At 59.1% G+C, this 20,907-nt stretch overlaps 1 protein-coding gene across 3 annotated transcripts in view; it reads left to right on the forward strand.

Moving 5' to 3' along the window:
- The first annotated feature begins 977 nt into the window (after positions 1 to 977).
- Scarb1 (scavenger receptor class B member 1) overlaps positions 978 to 20,907 on the forward strand; it is a 38,039-nt gene continuing 18,109 nt past the window's right edge. The window contains exons 1-4 of one of the 3 annotated variants that reach the window (XM_090319859.1): positions 978 to 1,259; positions 18,445 to 18,602; positions 19,088 to 19,229; positions 20,437 to 20,640. In XM_090319859.1, coding sequence (XP_090175985.1) covers positions 1,134 to 1,259; positions 18,445 to 18,602; positions 19,088 to 19,229; positions 20,437 to 20,640 — 630 coding nt within the window. In that variant the 5' untranslated portion in view covers positions 978 to 1,133. The remainder of the gene's footprint in view (positions 1,260 to 18,444; positions 18,603 to 19,087; positions 19,230 to 20,436; positions 20,641 to 20,907) is intronic. The other 2 variants (XM_090319857.1, XM_090319858.1) reach the window with 2 other exon arrangements.

The following is a 20,907-nucleotide window of genomic DNA, read 5'->3' on the forward strand; positions in this document are numbered from 1 at the left end:
GGAAGGAAAATATGTGAAACTCTTATTTCTAATAAACTACTCAGAAAAAGCCCAAAGTGGCACTGTGGCTCAGGCGGTACAGTGCTAACCTTGAGCAAAAGAAGCTCAGAGACAACGCCTAGGCCCAGAGTTCAAGCCCCAGCTAAGCTACCCTCCTTGTGCCTCAGTGTCCTTATTTATGAATTGGAGACTTCTGCGCTCAGCTTGAGGCAGTGCATCTCCCCTGCAGCCTGTGCTGCCAGCTGCCCTGGGCAGGGGTAGGAGAGACTGGCGCCTGGCAGTGGGTATCTAGGTGGGGAGATGGGTAGCTGGAAGCCAGGAGGCCTGGTGTGAGGTGATAACAGGGTGCTGGGGAAGGGCTCTGATAAAGCTGGAACCCTGCAGCCCGTCCTCAGGCCCTGGGGCAGAAGCCCGGCCGCTCTGCGGGCCATCCTGGAATGAACGAGGATGGGAGTGGGAGGAGATCTCACCCAGGGTTTGGTGCCCTGATCTGGGGTTGGTCCGCTCTTGCAAGCCTGGAGCAACGGTGATGAAAGTGGAGGGCGGTGCGAGGAGAAGGCAGGCGGGGGAGGGGAGGGGTGCCCGGTGCGCCCATAGTCTCCAGAGACCTGGCTCAGCCCCGGGTCCCGCAGGCCCCGCCCCGCCCCCACGCCCCGCCCCCGACGCCCCGCCCACCCGACGCCACGCCCACGCAGCGGCCGCTCCCACGAAGACCACGCCCCCTCAACATCAGCAAAGATGCTCATAGGATGGCCACGCCCGTCGGCCACGCCCACGGCAGGTAGCCCCGCCCCTCCGCCTGAGGACTGGCGGCTGCACCCTGGCCTGGCCCCGCCCAGCCCCCGTCACCACCGGATCTGCACTCCCGCCAGCTCCGTCCACCGCAGGCCCCGCCCCCAGCGGCGGGCCCGAATCCCGAGCCCGGGCGCGCGGGGGAGGGCGGCGCGGCCACGCGGCCATGGCGCATAAAGCCGCGGGCACCTGCCGGGCGGCTCTCCCGCGCGCCCTGCGGAGCCCCTCCGTGCCGTCGCGTCCGGCTCGGGCCCCCGGAGCTTCCGCCTCGGTCGCCGTCCGGGTCTCCCACGGACACCGAGCTTCCCGCGGGTGCCGGGCGGGAACCAGGGCGCGCAGACATGGGCGGCCGCTCCGGAGCGCGCTGGGCGGCCGCGGCGCTGGGCGTCCTGGGGCTGCTGTGCGCCGTGCTGGGCGCCGTCATGATCGCGCTGGTGCCCTCGCTCATCGAGCAGCAGGTCGTCAAGGTGCGTGACCGCGTGCCGGGGGACGGCGGGGCCGGGGCCGGCGGACGGCGGGGCCGGGTGACCCTCACGGCCGGGCCGGGCTCGGGGAAGCCGTCCCGGGCCCAGTCGCTGCCCGGAGCCCGGGACCTCGGGTCCCACCGCGGGCCGCGGACGGTCCCGGCCCCGCCGGGAGGGCCGCACGGGCGCTCGGCCCGGCGTCGGCCCGCGGGCCCCGCGCGCCCCACACGCGCTCCGGCCGGCGCTTTCCTTCCCGGGCCGGCCGGCTGGCGGAGGGCAGCCCAGCCCGAGGTCCCGGGGCTCCTCGGATCCCAGCCTTCTACCCCAGTGCCCTTTCGGCCCGGAACATCCATTAGGCCGCCCTGGCCGCAGACCAGCAGACTCTGCCCTGGCCACTGCCATCTGCCTCAGCGAGCGAGACTGCCCTGGCCGCTTCTCCTCAAAAGAACCCTGAGCCCCAGGGTGGAGGAGGGCGGCCGGGCCCCTGGGCAGCGCCGGCCCCTCTGCACCGAGGTCCTGGAGCTGGAGGAGCCGCCCACCCCATGCCCTGGGGTGGAGGGTGGGCCCTTGGGCATAGACCTTGCTGCGATTTCCTGCGTGGCTGGGCTGGGTTGGTCAGGTCAGGGTCTGTGGGGCTTGAACTCTGGGCTTGAGCACTGTCCCTGAGCTCTTCAGCTCAAGGCTACACTTCCCTACCCCTTGAGCCAAGTGCCACTTCCTGTTTTCTAGATATTGGAGATGAGAGTCTCATGGTCTTTAGTTCCCAGGCTGGCTTTGAACCTGGATCCCCAGAGCTCAGCCTCCAGTGTAGCTAGGATTACAGGCATGAGCCACTGCACCCAGCAGGGTGTTCTTTTTGAGTCATTTCTGCAATGTCGTACTCTCTGGGGCTGGCAGGGTAGCTTCCCTCTGGGGCAGCCTGTTGCGGGAACTGGGGCTCCCCACGTGGCCAGGATCTCTCTGTGTGTATGTGGATGTCCCCAGTGTGCCTGCACATTACCTGTGCCTGGGACAGGCTCAGGCCCTTGCTTTGGGGGTGTGCACAGCGGTGGAGTGTGTTTGGAGCCCAGCTTGGGGTTCTTTTGGGGTGTGCTCTTTCTGGGGAGGGGGAGGGTGCCATGGCATGTATCTTGCCCCCTCAGCCCTTGGCTTCCATAAAGGAAAACCACGCTGCTCTGAGACTTCTCAAGTTCTAGCTTCCAGTAGATGCCTGCTTTTCAGCCCTTGAAATTCCCAAAGGCCATTGGCTTGAGACAGAGTGGTGTGAAGGCTGAAGACAGCAGGCACACCCAGCCCAGGGCAGCCTCTTCTGGGACAGTCCAGGCTGGAGCCCGCCCAAGGGCCTCCTGGGGAAGAAGAAAGCCTGTGTTCAGGGCCTGGTGGGCCTCGGCCCAGGGGAGGCCTCCCTCTGGAGTTGGAGTTGTCTTTGGCTGCCCAGATCCATGTGCAGCTTGAATGGGATGCCTTGTACTTTGATAGTTTCTGCTTTTTTGGTTTATTAAAAAAAGTTCAAATATAAAAGGCATGAATACTTGCTTGCAAAAAAAAAAAAAAAAACAACAACCGAGGCTGGGAGTTTGGCCCAGAGGTAGAGTGCTTGCCTAGCATGCACTAAGACCCAGGTTTGATTCCTCAGTACCACACACATAGAAAAAGCCAGAGGTGGTGCTGAGGCTCAAGTAGAAGAGCTCTAGCCTTGAGAAAGTCCAAGGACAGCGCTCAGGCCCTGAGCTCAAGCCCAGGACTGGCAATAAATAAATAAATAAATAAAAAATAATAATAACCTCAGGACTGGAGGAAGAGCTCTGCGGTAGATGGCTTGCTTTGCGTGTCCTAGGCTCTGGATTTGATCCCCAGCTCCCCCCAGAACCCAAATGGCGGGAAAAGGAGAACGTTCCTTCTCTTTTATTCCTCTTCAGGTATCATAGCTACAGTTGCCGTGTGGTTGCTGCTCGTCGTTCTAGACTTTCCTCACTTTCTTTTTCTTTTTGGGATAGTAGGGCCTCACCATGCCCAGGCAGTTACTATTCCAGTTGATCACATCCCCAGCTCTTGTTTTGGTTTGGTTTTTCAAATGAGGACTGTGGTCTACCTCAACTCCCCGCTAGCTAAGATTGTGGGCATGAACCACCACCCTGCCCCTCTCACATTTCCTTTACCTCTGCCTACTACTCCTTTGAAGAGATATGGGTTTTTTTTTTTTTTTTTTGGTCTGTTTCAATGTTGATTGGTAACTCGTGTGTGTGTGTGTGTGTGTGTGTGTGTGTGTGTGTGTGTGTGTGTGTTAGGCATACTGCCACAGGGTAGATTCTTTAGGACACACAGCTGCTTCTACTTGGATTTGGAGTTACCGGACCTGATGTTTCCCTTCTGAGCAAACCTTCTGTGTGTGTGTGTGTATATCCTATTTTGGGGGAGGGGTCATGGGACTTGAACTCGACCTGGGCGTTGTCCCTGAGCTCTTCACTTCAGGGCAACCACTCTACCCTTGAGCCAAGCCCCACTTCCCTTTTCTAGAGGTTAATTGGAAATAAGAGTCTCAGGTCCTTTTGTGCCTGGGCTGGCTCTGAACCTTGATGCTCAGATCTCAGCCTCCTGGATAGCCAGGATTACAGGCGTGAGCCACCACGCCTGGCTTTATATTTCCACTTTAATAAATGAGGACTGCCCACTTCCCCTCACCTCCTCAAAAGAGTTGTCATTGTTCTGACTTTGGCTTCTCTGATAGATTTGATTTATATTTCAAAGCTTACTTTGAGGTTGAGCAGCACTCTTTTTGGTGACAGTTTTGGGGCCCGAGGGCACTGGCGCGTGCCCCATGTTAGCAGCTCTAAGGCAGCGTCAGATCTAGTTTTTCTCCCAGGGAGATTAGCAGGGACAAAGCAGATTACAAGTGTGTAGAAACACCTGCCCTTTGAATACCTGACTTTTCACTGCCTTCTGACAATGGTCTTGTGAAGTAGGCAGTAGAATTCTTCCTTCCTGCAGATAAGGAGTCTGGACTGTGGCAAAAGTCAGGAGTGTGGAGTTTGCAGGCCCCAGGGAGGCATCCTCTGCCTTTCAACAAATGAGAGCTCTCTGTCTAGTGGATTTCAAACAAGTTAAAAAGAAGAAACCAAGCCAGCTTCTCAGGTGACTGATCTGAGGATCACAGTTTGAAACCAGCTTGGGCAGGAAAGTTCATGAGACTTTTACCTCCAATTAACCACCAAAAGGCCAGATATGGAGCTGTGGTTCTGGTGGTAGAGTGTTAGCTTTGAGCACAAAAGTTCAGGGACTGGGGCTGAGAGTGTGGCCTAGTGGTACAGTGCCTGCCTAGCATATACAAAGACCCAGGTTCAATTCCTCAGTACCACATACACAGAAAAAGCCGGAAGTGGTGCTGTGGCTCCAGTGGTAGAGCTCTAGCCTTGAGAAAGTCCACGGACAGTGCTCAGGCCCTGAGCTCAAGACCCAGAACTGGAAAAAAAAGAAAAAAGTTCAAGGACGATGCCCGTGAGTGCAGAGCCCAGTGCTGACCTGTGCAGGAGCATGAATACTCGCGTGACACACACACACACACACACACACTCACGATCAGGACTAAACCTCGTTCTGTATTTTCCGTGGGTTGAGCTCAGTGTGTGTAAAACCTTGGGAAAAAACGAGGAAAGATGCATTCCTGACAGACAGAGGCGCTGGCGGTGAGAAGAGGGCCAGGGAAGCTGTTGGAGGAAAGGCGTTGTCCAGGAAGGTTTTGTTTGTTTGTCTCAGTTTGTAGCTCAGGCTAATCTTGCAGACTCCTTGTTTCCCCTGCCCCGCTTTCTTTCACGGGTGCCAGGTGGGGTTCAGATCCTGTATGTCATCTCCTTTAGTCCAGCTTGTCACCGTGTTGTCACTGTCAGTTGGAATAGCGAAGGAGCCCTCGAGGGTGGGTCCCAGCCTCTGCGTTCTGCCAGGTTGGGAGCCTGGCCTATGTCGGTCCGTCCTCCAGGCCACGATTTTCAGGACGAGCCTGTCCCTGTCTGGCATTCCTGTGCCATCTCTATGTTGGTTTTCCAGGCCCCACCACGTTTCCTCTCCCACCCACCATCTCTGCATGTGACTTGCTCCTTCCTTCGTCCCGAGGCCATGCTGTCCTCTGAATTTTGCCTTCAGCTCACACCTGGACCCATTGTTATCTGGCATGGGGCCTTCCTGGTGGGCTGTCTCACCCTGGTTTTGGGATGTTGTGGGCATGCGTGTTGCCCATGTGTGAGTGTGTGTGTGTGTGTATGCGTGAGCGCACATGCCTGCATGCATCTCTCCATTAGGAACATTGAGTTGTTAGTTTTGTCCAGGGCACCAGAGCCACGTGGTCTACTCTGGGAGCCCCCCTGCCCCGGGTTGGGGGGTCCATTGCTGCATGAGCCCTGCCTGACTCACTCACTGCAGACCTGAAACAGCCCCAGTTACTTTGTGCCCTTTGGCAGATCTTTGCCAGTTAAAAGGTGGGACTGGCTGGGCACTGTACTCCTAGCTACTCAGAAGGCTGAGCTCTGAGGGTGGTGGTTTGAAGCCAGCCTGGGCAGGAAAGTCCATGAGACGCTTATCTCTGGCCAACTACCAATAAGCCAGAAATGGAGCTGTGGTCCGAGTGGTCGAACACCACCTTTGAGCACAGAAGCTCAGGGACAGCATCCAAGCCCTGAGATCCAGTGCCAGTACTGGCACCAGAAAACCCAGTAACACAAAAAGGCGGGGTTGATGCCAAGTGACAGTAAGCATTTGTCACCTGCTAGACACTGTCTTGAGTCACCTCATTTAGTATCTGCTCGCAGTGACTGGGGACAGGCCCTGCTGGCCTTCACCCCGGCCCTCCCTTGGGGAGCCACATGGCTGTTGTTGCTGTTTTCTTGTGGCAGACGGGTGCACAGAGAAGGAAAGTAACCGTCCCCAGGTCACACAGCTCCACGGGTGGCACCCTGGAAGTCTGGCTCCAGAGCTCTCCCCCCCTCAGCCCTGCCCTGAGCAGCCTGTGTGGTGGCGGGGCCAGTAGCCTTCCCTGTGCTTTCCTTGGGCTGGCCTTTCTGCTTTCTCTGCGTGGTTGCCAGACCCTGGGCCCTTGGAAGCCTTTCTTGTGATCATGGGGCGGGTGCGTGCGTGCGTGTGTGTGTGTGCATGTATGCATGTGTGTGTGCGCGTGTGCGTGTGCGTGTGCTCCTGCCTGCTGCAAGCTCCTGAGGACCCACCTGTCCTGCCCGCTGGCCCTGGTGTGGGATAGCCTGGGACTATTTTTGGTCTGAGGGGTTTGTTCTTGTTTCTTTTTCTGGTGGATCTTCTCCACATTGCCACCTGTGTGTGTGCTTATTCACGTGTGGGGCACAGCTGCCTGCATGGAGGGTATGCACACGTGGGTCAGGTGGGTGTCTGGGCAGGTGGCATGTTCTGGGGTGCCCCTGGTGTGTCCACGTGCGTCCCGGCAGGCACGTGGGTTGTCTGGCTTGTGCATGTGGGCTGTGGTGTGGCATGGCGCGTGCTCCTGGGTAGATGTGTTCACGTGTGGTCCTGGCCTTCCTGTTCCCCGAAGCCTGGGCCCTTCCTGGAAGGCGCTGTGGCACGGCCCCCGTACCTCTGCCCAGGCCCTGCTGAGCCACCTTCTCTGTGTGTGTCCTGGCATGGGCCATCTGTGCCGAGGGTGTTCTCAGACGTGGAGGGACTCAGGCGGCCTAGCCGCTGGTGGAGGGTTAGGACCACAGCTCAGCCGGGGGTCGTTACCCCAGCCTTCTCTCCCCAGGGCCTCCAGCTCAACAGTGTAGACAGCAATGACCCAAATTCCAGAGCCACCGAGGCCGAGGCCGGAGGATGGCGAGCTCTGGGCCAGCCTGGGCTGCAAGCCAGACCCTGACCACAATGCCCAAGCATAAATAAACAAACAGGGGCGGGGAGTTTGGCCTAGTTTGGTAGCATGCATGAAGACCTGAGTTCAATTCCTTGGTACCACATACATAGAAAAGCCAGAAGTGGTATTGTGGCTCAAGTGGTAGAGCGCTAGCCTTGAGAAAGCAGGCCCTGAGTTCAAGCCCTAGGACTGGCTAAAGAAATAATACAAATAAAAATAGGTGGGCCAGGAGGTTGGCCTAGTGGTAGAGTGCTTGCCTAGCATGCACGAAGGCCCGGCTTTGATTCCTTGGTACCACATACATAGAAAAAAGCCGGAAATGGTGCTGTGGCTCAAGTGATAGAGCTCTTGCCTTGAGAAAGTCCAAGGACAGTGCTCAGGCCCTGAGTTCAAGGCCCAGGACTGGTAAAAAAAATAAATAAATAAAAATAAAAACAGGAAAGAGTCCCTTTCCTGTCTTCCCCTCCTTTCATTCCACACATGCTGTTGGTCCTTGCTGACCACAAAGGACACGGAAAACCGGTTCTGGATGTGTGGGAGAGGGTGGAAAGGGCTGGAGGCTGGCAGCCTGGGAGGGACTTGCAGCCCAGAACCAACCCCCTGCCCAGGAATGTGTGCATGCATGTGTGTGTGTGCACACATGTGCGCGTGTGTGTCCAGCTTCTGAGCCTCTTGTTCCCTCCTGTCTCGCCCCCTCCCTTCGTGCCCACTGGAGCCTGAGGGGAGGGGAAGGAATGGGAGGGGCCTGGCTCTTGCTTGCTTCCTGGTGTTTTCATTGCTGTGCTTTCCGCTTCCCCTAGAAGCTTTTGCAAAGGCTCATAAGCCATCTTAAAAGCATGTCCTCTAATTTTTCTGACTGCTCTTGGCCTCCCTGCGTGCCTCTCGCAGAGAGTGAGGGTGTCCCCGACTCACAGTCCTCCCCGTCTACACCCTTCACCACAGACCCAGCCTGGAGCCTGAACTCTTGTGCTTTTGGGGAGCACGGCCCCCCAGCCTCCACCACACCCCACCTCTGTTGGGGCCCCTCTGTCCTGAGCTTCTGGGCTGGGACCTGAGGTTGCTGTCCTCGTCACAGCAACCCTGGTGGCACTGCCATGTCCTTGAGTCACCCATGCCACAGTCATGCTCACCTGTTGTGCAGTGCAGGTCACTGGCCGCCCGCAGGCCGCCCTCGCCCACGGCCACCCCGGACTTCAGCGCGGCTCTTTCCCCTCCCACCTGGGTCTCAGCAGAGGCCCCCCCCGTGCTGGCCTGTGCCACCCTGCCTGCTGGCAGAGCTGTGGTCAGCTCCCTCCTCGTCCTGCGCCCTGCCACGGTTTTCCTCCCAGGTCATGGAGCTGGTGCCTGCTGCTTTCTGTCACTCTCCTGTGAGCTGCCAGGCCCAGGAGGACAGGGAGCTACCCTGGAGCCCGGCCATCCCTTCCAAAGCAGGATTGCCTGGCGTTTGCCAGGCTGGTGTGGGTTCTGTGTGCTGTGTATGGCATATCCCCGTCACAGCCCCTGCTGTCTCACTGCCCGCCCTGCCCACCTCCCCTCCCTGGCGCTGTCTTCACTGCTCTCCTGTCAGCTGCCCACCCACAGCCAGAATGCTTTTTCTTTTTTGAGTCACTTTTTGAGATAGGGCCAGCCTTAGACAGACTTTGATCCTCCAAACCTCTCACCTTGCCTGGATTACAGACACTAACTAGTCTTGGCCTGTTGATTGAGTTGGGTTCTTACCAATTTTTTTGTGTTTTTATTTTTATTTATTTATTTATTTTGCCTGAGCTGGCCTTGAACCTAATTCTCCTGATCTCAGCTTCTTTTTTTTTTTTTTTGCCAGTCCTGGGCTTGGGCTCAGGGCTTGAGCACTGTCCTTGGACTTTCTCAAGGCTAGCATTCTACCACTTGAGCCTCAGCACCACTTCCAGCTTTTTGTTATGTATGTGGGGTACCGAGGAATCGAACCTGGGTCTTCGTGCATGCTAGGCAAGCACGCTACCACTAGGCCAAACTCCCGGCCCCCCTGATCTCAGCTTCTAGAGTAGCTGGAACTTCAGGTGTGTGCTGGCATGTCTAGCCAGGATTTTTTTTTTTTTTGCCTGTCCTAGGGCTTTAACTCAGGACCTGGGCACTGTCCTTGGACTTTCTCAAGGCTAGAGCTCTAGCTCTTGAGCCACAGCACCAGTTCCAGCCTTTTCTATGTATGTGGTACTGAGGAATTGAACCCGGGTCTTCATACATGCTAGGCAAGCCCTCTACCACTGGGCCACACTCCTGGCCGCTAAGCTGTGCTTTAAAATGGGTCGTTTGAAAGAGAGCTGCTCACACTGGCGCTCCACTTGGCTTCACGCATGTACTGACCTGGCTGGAGTCATTGCTTCCTGGGCTGCCTGCACGCTCTTCCCTTTTCTATCTATTCCATCTTCACCTGTCTGTCTTCTCAAAGCTGGTTTGTGTTTTCCTTCCTGCCTCAGGGCTTTTATACATGTGATCCTTTTTGCCTGCGGTATTTAGTCCCCTTGCTTTTATGTTTCAGCTCAAAGGTCCTTCCCTCCCCTTCCCTGCCCTTCCCTGCCCTTCCCTGCCCTTCCCTGCCCTTCCCTGCCCTTCCCTCCCCTTCCCTCCCCTTCCCTGCCCTTCTCTCCCCTTCCCTCCCCTTCCCTGCCCTTCCCTGCCCTTCCCTACCCTTCCCTCCCCTTCCCTCCCCTTCCCTGCCTTTCCCTCCCCTTCCCTCCCCTTCCCTCCCCTCCGCTCCCCTCCCTTCCCCTTCCCTTCCCTGCCCTTCCCTCCCCTTCCCTCCCCTTCCCTGCCCTTCCCTCCCCTTCCCTGCCCTTCCCTGCCCTTCCCTCCCCTTCCCTGCCCTTCCCTCCCCTTCCCTGCCCTTCCCTGCCCTTCCCTCCCCTTCCCTGCCCTTCCCTCCCCTTCCCTCCCCTCCGCTCCCCTCCCTTCCCCTTCCCTTCCCTGCCCTTCCCTCCCCTTCCCTGCCCTTCCCTCCCCTTCCCTCCCCTTCCCTTCCCTTCCCTCCCCTTCCCTCCCCTCCCCTCCCCTCCCCTCCCCTTCTCTTCCCTGCTTTCTTGTATTCTCTGGAATCTAGGTGCATGCCCTACCCTGGAATGACTCCTCCAATGTAACTTTTTTTTTTTTCTTTTTTTTTAACCCCCCTCTGGTCCTCGGCCTTGAATCCTGGGCCTGAGCATTGTCTTTGGGCTTTCTCAAGGCAAGAGCTCTACTACTTGAGCCACAGCACCACTTCCAGCTTTTTCGGTGCATGTGGTACGGGGGAATTGAACCCAGGGCGTCGTGCATGCGAGGTGAGCCCTGCACCACCAGGCCACGCTCCCGGCCCAGTGCTGGCGGTATCTGAACTCACCCTCTTCCCTTCCTTGGTGATCTGAGAGGGCTCCTGGCACCTCATTCATGGCTCAGCTCCAGCTGGAGGCCCTAGGGTAGGTCAGGGGCTGGGGGAGCCAGAGAGAGGAAACCTGGCTCCTGCTCTTTTAGCTGTGTGGCTCTGGGTGAGTTACATGACCCTTCTGTGCTCATCTCCCCCAGGTCTGATTGGGGCCCTGGGTCTCAGGGATGGGCCTCCAGACTCGGCCCCCGTGGCTGTGTCTGGACCTGCCTGGGACACATTCCAGCCAGCTCAGGCTCCTGGGCCCGGCACTGCCCCGTGGGAGGCTGTCTTCCCCTTGACCTCTTTCCTGCCCCAACACGAAGGCCCAGGGCCTGGGAGGAGAGCGGGGTTCTCGGAGGTGTGGGGGTGGGCGTGGGGTGGGGCCCTGCAGCTGCTTCAGGAGCCGTCCTCACCCACAGCAGCTGTGGGCCCCACGTCCCCAGGATGGCGGGGTTACAGATGCCCACAGGGGCCTTATGGCAATCATCTCCGTCCGTCCAGGAGACTAAGGCAAAGGCTGGGAAAGCTGTGGTGCAGATCTCCTTGGCTCTGATTGGTGGACCCTGTGTCACCGGCTCATCCTTGGACCTCTCCCCAAGACTTAGGACTCAGTCACCTTGATTGGCCATCGGGGGTCCAGAGGAAGAAGTTCTTGAGTTCTTATCAGCAGATAGAAGTGGGGAGGCCAGCCCTGTATCCCTGACAGCAGCTGCACTTGAACCCCTCCCTGCCCTACTGTCTCTGGGCTGGGCTGGAGATGTTCTCCCGAGGCTCTCTTGAAGGGGGGTTGGGTTGTCTGCTAATTGTGGATCCCAGGGAACATTTCACAAACTCTTCAACTATTTGGATGCCGCTCAGTTCCAGCTTTTGTTTTTTCCTTTGGCACAACCAAAACCCCTGAGAAGCAGCCACAGGGCTGGTTGGCGTCAGGTGCTGGCAGGGGACAGTTCCAGGCCAGATGAAGAAGTGGGACTCTGGGCAGAGGCCAGGAGGGCTGTGGGCAGGGTAGGCTGAGCCCTGGTGACTTCCAGGCAAACCCCCAGGTCCCAGCCACACACCTGCAGCTGAATCCTACGCAGAGCTGTGTGGAAGGAGCCAGGAGAGATGGTGGTAGGCCAGGGGTCAGGCTTTGCCTCCCACAGGAGCGGGGGGGGGGGGGGGGGGGGAAGGGGAACAATGGGACATGGAGGTACCCAGCTCATTGACCTTGAGCCCACTGCCAAACAGGCATCTGAAATCCTGGCCACCAGGTGTGTGCTGTAAATGTGTCTGCCAGGTTGGTATGGGCCCCTGGATGAGGCACCGCCGCTGGGGCTCTGCCTGCACCATGGGGACCAGGACTGTGGGTACTTGGTGAGGGGCTCCTACGAGTGCCCTGTGTGGGCTTGTGATGAAGCTTTCCTCGCACCCAGCTGAGGAGCTGAGCAGGCAGGGGTGGTCCTGGGGTCACCGCCGAGGTGATGGAGCAAATTGCAGTCAAGCACACGCATGCGTTTTCAGGTCACCAGGCTACACCAGTGTATGTGGCCGGGCTTCAGCCAGAGTTGCTGGGAGGGATTGGACAGGTGGATACCAGAGGCGGGTAGTCTGGATTTGAATCCTGCCTGGTTCCATCCATGCTGGGTGCTTTCCTGTGCCTCCGCCGCCCTCTCTGATGAGTAGTAGACATGTGTCATTCTCATCGGTGTCACAGCTGGGGTGATCTGAGCACCACAGGGTTAGAGTGCGTCGTTGGTCGTTTGTAGGAGTCTCACAGACGGTGTGGCGCATGGCATGGCTGCAGCATGGCTGGGCCGGCTCGATGTCTTCCCTGGCAGGGGGAGATCCACGTGGTCCCCCGGGGGTGTCTGCTATGTCTCAGGGATCCCGTGAGGAGGTCCAGCCAGCCCGTTCCCACCTTGGGCCTTGCTCTGAACAAAACTTTTTCTGTGTGCCAGTTCCCGGGCTTGATCTCAGAGCCTCGGTGCTCTCCACCACTTGAGCGACAGCTCTACTTGTGGCTCTTTGCTGGTGACTTGGAGATACGCGTTTCATGGACTTTCCTCTGTGGGCTGGGCCCCTCAGAAGCCGGGATCGCAGGCCTGAGCCAGGAACTCCAGCAGCTGCTTCCTCCTCCCCTCCAGCTCCCTCTCGGGTTCCTGTTTCCACTGCCTCCATGGTTCTGAGGCCTGGCCCTGCCCCATTCTCCTAGCTCTTGGCAGGATTCCTTCGTGGTCAGTCCACAGGCCTCCCATGAGAGCCCTGCCCACCCTCAGGGTCTTTCCATGCCCTCCCCTTCTTGGAAAGGGGATGGGGTCCCTGGGTGCAGAGCTAGCCTGTGGGAGGTGGAGCCCAGCAGGGTGACAGGTGGGCCCCTCCCATGCTGCCTTACCCCATGTCGGGTTCTGTGAGGGTCCCGGGGCTCTGCTGGGCCCCTGGTGAGGAAAGCTGTGCCAGCTTCATTGGGCCCAGACTCCCCGGCACTGGACCTGGCCCTAGGACTTCCTCTTGCTGTCCATTCCCAGGCCCCCTCCCTGTTCCCTCCCCAGAACCCCTGTCCAGCAGGAATGCCTTTGATTTCTCGTATTGTGAAATATTATGCAATTCAAGCAAAGTACACAGACACAGGATTAAATAAATAAATAACCCAGGTGAAGAGGACACCTCGGCCCCCATAAGCATTTGAGGGGTGCAGGGCACACAGGTCCTGGGGCTTGAACTCCGGGCCTGAGCGCTGCTCCTGAGCTTTTGTGATCAAGGCTAGCACCCTACCACTTGAGCCACAGCGCTACTTCTAGCCCTTTGGTAGTTGATTGAAGATAAGAGTCTCATGTTCTTTCCTGCCCAGGCTGGCTTTGAACTGCAGTCCTCAGATCTTAGTCTTCTGAGTAGCCAGAGTTACAAGCATGAGCCACTGATGCCCAGCTGTAAGTCCCAGTTGGGACAGGGTTAATAGGCCAGGGCCACAGTGGTCGTTGTGGCTGTGTGCACCTGGCCCTGGCTGCCACGCTGTTACTGGCAGTCACAGCTGGCTTCGTCCCTGCTTCCTCTGTGTGCGGCCCCTTCTGGACTCGGTCGGCGGTGTCTGCACACTCTCCTCTGCCTCAGGGGAACGGGAGCCCAGCGTCACTGAACTTGCCTCCAAGGAGGGCTGCGCCATCTCTGTGTCAGTGCTGTGGAACTCTCTAGAGTGCCTCCAGTGCCTGCTGCAATGTGGGCAGCCCTCTGTTGGTTGGCATGTTGAGGTGGGCATTGAAGCCCTGGTATCTGCAGGGAGGAGGCCTCAGGGTGGGTTTAGTCGTAATCGGAGGTCCCCGAGGACGTGAGGACACGGGCTGCCCTGGGCCTCCGTCGTCTTGTGCCTGCGGCCTCCTCAGTGTGGACTGTGGGGCTGTCACCTCTGGTGAGGACCCCAGGTATCCCTCCAGGACTGGGGCCCGAGGTCTAGAGCCCAGTGGCTCCATCCGCAGACTCCCCTCTGGTAGCTGCCCAGGCCTCGCCAGGGGTTGGCTTGTGGCTGTCCCTCCCTCCCTGCCTCTGTCACCTCTGTGTGGCCGTTGTCTCTCTGCAGCTGCCATCTCTGTGTGACTCTTCTGTGCGCTGTCATCTCAGTGTAGAGCAGGTGTCTCCACGTGCCACTGTGGCACGGGTTGATGTGGGGCAGGAGCGCCGTAGCCGTCTTGAGCCTGATTCCCAGGTGCAGGGTGGGGTGGTGTCGGCTCTCTGGGTCTGCAGAGGATTCTGGGTACAGTGTCGTGCAGTGCCTGCCTGAGGCAGAGCCGCGCCACTGAGGTGCTGGTACCATGTCAGGAGCCCTTGGTGGTGGGACCCAGCACCCACGTGGACAGCCATGCTGACCGTAGTCTGGCTGGGGTCAGGGCTGACGCACTGACCAGGCTTGCGAGCTTTGTGGCCTAGTGTGGGTTGTGGGCGGGCCTGGCTGTCATTTGTGGGGAGCCCAGCTGGTGGGGAGCACGGAGAAGGTCACCAGCCAGGACCAAGGCCACCTAGAGCCGAGGCTGCTTTTCCGGGCCCACAGCCTTGCATGGCTGTGCAGTGCGGAGCCTGTCCCGAGGCTGTTGTGGGCACTGGTGAGCCCCAGCTCCAGGCCAAGGGGACACGTGTCACTTGACACCCAGCTCCGCAGGTCTCAGTATCACCCCACACCAGTAATTACAGCACCCCTCCCACACCGGGGCCTGCTGTGGGCAGAGCGGGCACCAGAGCAGCTGCCAGGCAAGGCTAGGCCTGCACGCAGCACCTTCCAGTGGAAGGGCGGGCAGTGTGACCGCAGAGGCCAACTGCGGTGTCAGCCCGGTTCCCTGGGGCACCCGCCCGGGACACAGCCCAGGTTCCCAGATTCCCACGCACCCACGGGTGGCAGCAGAATGAATGATGGGATGAGGGAGGTTGAGGCCCGCACAGCAGGGCAGAGGAGCCTCCCAGAACCACAAGCCTGAGCCATGGCTGCCCGCTGCTAGCTGCACCACGGCCCCGGCTCACCACCCGCCAGCACGGGAGCCAGGAGGCAGGGGGAGCCCGCTCTCCAAGGACGCCTCCCCATCCCCTGCCAGCCAGGAGCCCGTGAGGCTCCAGGGCTTTGTCCTTGGAGCCCAGCTGTGTCTCCCAGGACAGCTGTGCCCTGGCTCATCTCACTGCTTGTCCCTGGAGGAGGGAGGTGCTGGGCCCTGCAGGTCAGGATGGCCCACCCTGTGCATGGGCATCTGCAAAGGTCAAGGTCAGGTTTAATTTATTTTTTTCTATCAGTACTTGGGCTTGAACTTGGGGCCCTCAAGACCAACACTGTGCCACTTGAGCTACAGCTCCACATCTAGCCTTTTGCTGGTTAGCTGGAGATAAGAGTCTCATGAGCCGCACACCAGTGGCTCATACCTGAGATCGTAACTATTCAGGAGGCTGAAATCGGAGGATTGTGGTTCGAAGCCAGCCTGAGCAGGAAAGTCCATGAGACGCTTGTTGTCAGTAAACTACTCAGAAGAAGCCAGATGAGGTGCTGTGGCTCAGACGGTTGAGTGCTAGCCTTGAGGACAAAGAGGCTCAGGGACAGCACCCAGACCCTGAGTTCAAGCCCCAGGCCCGGAAGAAGGACTGTGCCCGCCGGGTACCTCTGCTCTGTATTAGGAGCCCTAGCTTGCTGTCACCTGACCCTTGCATCCAGGCCAGGCTCTCCTGCCAGGGCTGGCTGTGAATGCCATCCTCAGATCTCAGCCTCTAGAGTAGCCAGGATTACAGGTGTGAACAGCTAGCCCTGGCACCCTGGTTGGGTGAGGGTTGTGTGCTACCCCGGCCTCTGGGCTGGGACGTCTGTGGGGCAGGAAGGCCAGCTTCCATGCGTCGGCTGGGCGGCCAGCCCTGTTTCCTGGACTCCGCTTCCCCGCGCTGGGCGCTCCTGTGGGGCTTTGCCCCTGGGGCCGGGCCGTGAAGGCAGCACTCATGGGGGCTCCTCTGCTGTGAAAGCACATCTGATTTCAATCCAAGCTTCTCAGGAGGATCACAGTTCAGAGCCAGCCCTGGGCAGGAAAGTCTCTAAGACTCTGCCCCTAAATCAACCAGCAAAATGCTTGGCTGGAGGTGTGACTCAAGGTAGAGCACCTGCCTGGCAACTGCAAGGCCCTAATGCTTCCCCCACTCCCCCAGTTCACCCCAGTCTCTCAAGCTTGTTTGGCAAAGTGTGCTTAGTCCAGGAGCAGTGGTGAACACCCCACATTGTCAGCGGGGCCCCAGCAGGCAACGGAGCCCTGCACCCCAGGAGATCCAGGGTCTACAGACTTTTCAAAACAGACAAATACCAGCTTGTTCCTTAGAAGTCAGCGTGGCAGAGCCCAGGGTAGTGTGGTGTTTACTGCAGGGCTGGGGCTTGGACTCCGGGCCCCGGCTTGCTGGGAGCTGCAGCTCTGGGCTCTCTTGTCACTTGGTGACCTGATGGTGGCCTGCTCCATCTCCCACACTGGAGGCAGCTCCAGTTACTCAGCTCGTGACCCAGACCAGCCCCCCAGGAGCAGGAAGGTGGCAGGGTGTGGCTGGTGAGTGCCAACACCTCCCAAATGCAGCACCTCAGAAACTGTCCATTGAGCCTGGAAGCCAGTTAGAGGTGGTGCTGAATGAAGCCTGGGACACTTGGTGTGTGAGGCCCGGGCCCTGTTGTCAAGGATTTTGCTGGCTCTCTACCGCTTGAGCCACAGCTCTGCTTCTAGCTTTTTGCTGGTTAATTGGAGACCAGTTCCACAGACTTTCTAGCCAGGTTGGCTTCAAACCCAGATCCTCAGATCTCAACCGCTTGAGCATCTGGGACTTCAGGCTTGCGCCTCTGGCGCCTGGCCTGAAACCTGGTCCACACCCAGCTCAGCTGGCCACCGTTTTGCCCGTGGGCCAGCTGGGCTGGGGAGGCGTGGCAGGGCCCCACAGGCTGGCCTTGGCCACTCCCCACACTGTCTTCTGGCACCGATCTTTGTCCTCGGGAGGGAGACAGGGGCAGAATAACAGCATGGCTACGCTGGACAAGATGCTGTATGCTTCACCTCTGCGCTATCTGATCAGATAGACACTGCTGACCGCGGTGACTAAAGGAGAGGGCAGGACGAAGTCCAGCGCCACAGCCACCTCCAGACGCCCATCTGCAAGCACCTCTGCAGCAGCAGGAATGGACGTCCTGTGGCCGGGTGCCGGGAGCCCCTGGGCCTTGGGTCTGAGCGCCCGCTGCCAGCTGCTCTTAGCCGTCCTCTGTCGGGTGCTCATCACAGCTCTCTAGCCTCAACTCTGCCTTGGTTCATCAGCAGGGGGAGGGGATAGGAGTTGGGAGTGGCCGTGGCAGGGGGAGAAGCAGCGGGCCTGGCGTGGACCTGGAGTCTTTGGGCCTGCCGTTAGTCTCCACCCTCTGGCTGCCGCAGCCCCTTTGCACATGCTGGAGGTGCAGTTGTAGGGCTGGGGGGAAATGTGTTGAAGGGTCTCTGGTCGTCTGTGTTTTCCAGAACCCTCTGTCCAGCCCATGTGTGCTGCCTGACAGGAAATTCACTTTTCTTCCCTAAATGTCACAGAGATCAGGGGAGACACAGCCGAGTGGGTAGGAGAAACTGAGGTGCAGAGGGCTGGCCTGGCCAAGGGGCCAGGCAGAGCCCCAGCTGGGCCTGGCTGCCCTGATCTGCCTCTCCCAGGCCTCAGGTCTGGTTGCGGCCTCCACTTTCTCCAGGGCCTCTTCTGTGGGCCTGGCTGTTTCAGCGGGGACAGTGCGGGTGGCTGGCCTTGTCTGGGAAGGCCATGTTCAAGGAGAGTGGGCAGTGATGCAAGCAAGCTGCCTCACCACCTGGCTTTGGGTTCTGGCTCTCTCCCATATCCGATGGGATGGGAGGGAGCGAGGGGGGGCTGGGGAGGGGAGGGGGATGTGCTGGGCAGAGATTTCTCATCCAAGGCTGCTAGCAGCTCAGGCTTCTTTGGCAAAAAAAAAAAAAAGAATTGTTTTTGTGGGAGGCTTAGAGGTGCTGCTGAAGTGGTGGAATCCCAGCCTGGAAGGCACAAGGCCCTGAGTTCAATCCCCAGGACACACCTGAGGCGTGCCAACACCCCTAGTGTTGAATGTTGTTCACATGATTAAGAATCATTGCCTGGAAGCTGGGCCTAGTGGCTCACACCTGTAATCCCAGCTACTCAGGAGGCTGAGATCTGAGGATCAAGGTTCAAAGCCAGCCCGGCACTAACGTCTGTGAGACTCTAATCCCCAGTTAACCACTAGAAAAACCGGAAGTGGCACTGTGGTTCAAGGGGTATGGTGGAAGCCTTGAGCTGAAGAGCTCAGGGACAGCGCCCAGGCCCAGAGTTCAAGTCCCACGAATGTCAGAAAACAAAAAAATGATTGCTTGAAATGTAGCCTTGAAGGTGACGGGCTGGCCCTCTTGCAGCCATTCTGGAACCTGGAGGTGGGGTGGGGCGTGCCAACTCATGGGTCTCCCCTCCCCCAGAATGTGCGGATCAACCCCCAGAGCCTGTCCTTCTCCATGTGGAAGGAGATCCCTGTGCCCTTCTACCTGTCCGTCTACTTCTTTGAGGTCATCAACCCCAACGAGATCCTGAAGGGCGAGAAGCCGCTGGTGCAGGAGCGTGGGCCCTATGTGTACCGGTGAGTCCCGGCCGGACAGCTCTGGGAGCAGGCCCAGCCGGCCGGCAGACACGGGAGTGGGGAGCCATGGTGCCTGAGTGCACTCCTCCCTCCCACCCTCCCTCCCTTCTTTCCTTCCTTCCTTCCTTCTGGTCAGTACTGGGGCTTGAACTCAGGACCCTGTGCTGAGTAGCTGGTGCCACACCTTTAGCCTATCAAGAAAACACTGCACGACACCTGGTGGGTGCCTGAGTTCTCAGTGGACCAGTGAGGGGCCCTGCAGTACTCCAGGGAGGTGGGGATGGGAGCAGGGGAGCCAGCCGGACAAGCGCAGGCGATACGCATGCGCACACACAGGCCTGTGGTGCCCCTGTTCAGGCACCTAGCACGTGTGGCCTCCCTCTGCGGGGCTGAGGGCCGAGGGTGGAGGGGGTGTCCTGAGGGAGGACTGCAGAGGGTCCGAGCTGCCCCGGGGGCGCCCGAGCTGACCTGGCGTCTCCACGCAGAGAATTCAGGCATAAGGTCAACATCACCTTCAACCCCAACGACACCGTGTCCTTCCGGGAGCACCGCAGGTTCCAGTTCCAGCCCGACAGGTCTCGGGGCTCCGAGAGCGACTACATCGTCCTGCCCAACATCCTGGTTCTGGTGAGGCCCCTCCCTGGGCCCTGGGCTGACCTCAGCAGAGGCCGCAGCCACCAGGGTGGGTCGGGGCACCAGGGTGTCATCAGCCAGGTCAGGCCTCCCCTGTCCATGTGTCGGGCGCCAGGGCCCTTCCCGGGCCATGGCAAGGTTCCCATCAAAGCCGAGGGGTCGGGGAAGAGGGTCTCCACCGCAGCCCCTCAGCTCCACATCGTAGCCCAGAAACGCTTGCAGCAAGCCCTCGTGGCTGTGGCCTGCCCCCTTCCCCGTAACCCTGGACAGAGGACACGGGCTCCACAGGATTTTCGTGTTTCCTGGAATATCCCGATTTTTATTCTGTTCCCATCCATTGGGAAAAGTAAAAGCGGTCTTAGATCACTCACCAAACAAAAGCCGACTTTGGGGCTTCGGAGCCTGGCCTAGGGCCGAGGACGGAGCGGGACTTATATTTTGTTTTGTATCCTGTTTTGATTTTTTGAAAACGATCTGTTTATCACTTTTCAAAGGCAATTAAAAAAGCAAACGAGCCTGCGTGCTTCCTGTGGGATCAGACCGGACAGTGCCCGCTCTGAGAGGGGCCCAGCCTTGACCTTGAGTTGCCTTTGAAAAACAAACCCAGGGGCTGGGATGTGACTCAAGTAGTAGAACACCTGCCTAGCATATACAAACTCCAGTGCCACAAAGTAAGAAGGAGAGAAAAAGAAAGAAAACACAGCGGGGCACCGGTGGCTCACAAGTGTCACCCCGCTACTCGGGAGGCTGGGACCTGAAGATCATGGCTGAAAGCCAGCCAGGCAGGGAAGCCCATGACACTCTTAATTCCAGGGAGCCAGCAACAAGCCAGAAGTGACCCAGGACAGTGCGTGGAAGCCCGGGCAGGTGTTGGCAGAGCAGGGGCCTGGCTCCTTCCCAGGGCCCCAGATGCCTTTAGCTCAGCTGACTGATGGGCGGAAGTTGGGCTGGGCAGAGCCTTGCTTCCCCGGGGTGCCGGCCAGCCAGCCCTTTCTGTGCTGGCTCCTCTCCCCGGCAGGTCTCCCCCCAGAGGCTGCAGTCTCAGGGGGCCCCGGGGCGGGCTGCCCTGACCAAGCTCCATGCTCACCTTGGAAGCCTGGCGCTTCAGCTGGGGTGACGGCAGAGGGGTGGAGATGGTGCCTGGGGGGGGGGGCGCCCAGCAGCCCCGGGCAGCCCTGGCAGTGGCGTCTCTGCCCTGCAGAGTGCCGCCATGATGATGGAGCACCAGTCCAGCAGCCTGAAGCTGCTCCTGACGCTGGCCTTCAGCACCTTCGGGGAGCGCGCCTTCATGAACCGCACGGTGGGCGAGGTCATGTGGGGCTACGAGGACCCGCTGGTGAACCTCATCAACAAGTACTTCCCCGACGCGTTCCCCTTCAAGGGCAAGTTCGGGCTGTTCTCCCAGGTGAGGTGGGGGGTCCCGCCTTTTCTCCATCCTGACCCTTGGTGAGCCCGCCCGCCCGCCCTGTGCCAGGAGCGCCCTGCGCCAGGAGCTCCGCGTCCCGGGCTTTCCTCCTGGGGCGGGGGCAACTTCCCTTGTTTTCCCTGCCCTAGAATAGCAGCTTCCCAGCAGCTGCGGGACGGAAGGCGTCTGTAGTCTTTCAGAGTCAAGCTTGGGTTTGGTTGAGGACACTGGACAGGAGGCTCTGGGGTAAAGAAGAGGCCCAGACAT

This window comes from Megascapheus bottae, chromosome 28 (assembly GCF_031878675.1).
Source record: "Megascapheus bottae isolate mThoBot1 chromosome 28, mThoBot2.hap1, whole genome shotgun sequence".
Lineage (NCBI taxonomy): Eukaryota > Metazoa > Chordata > Mammalia > Rodentia > Geomyidae > Megascapheus > Megascapheus bottae.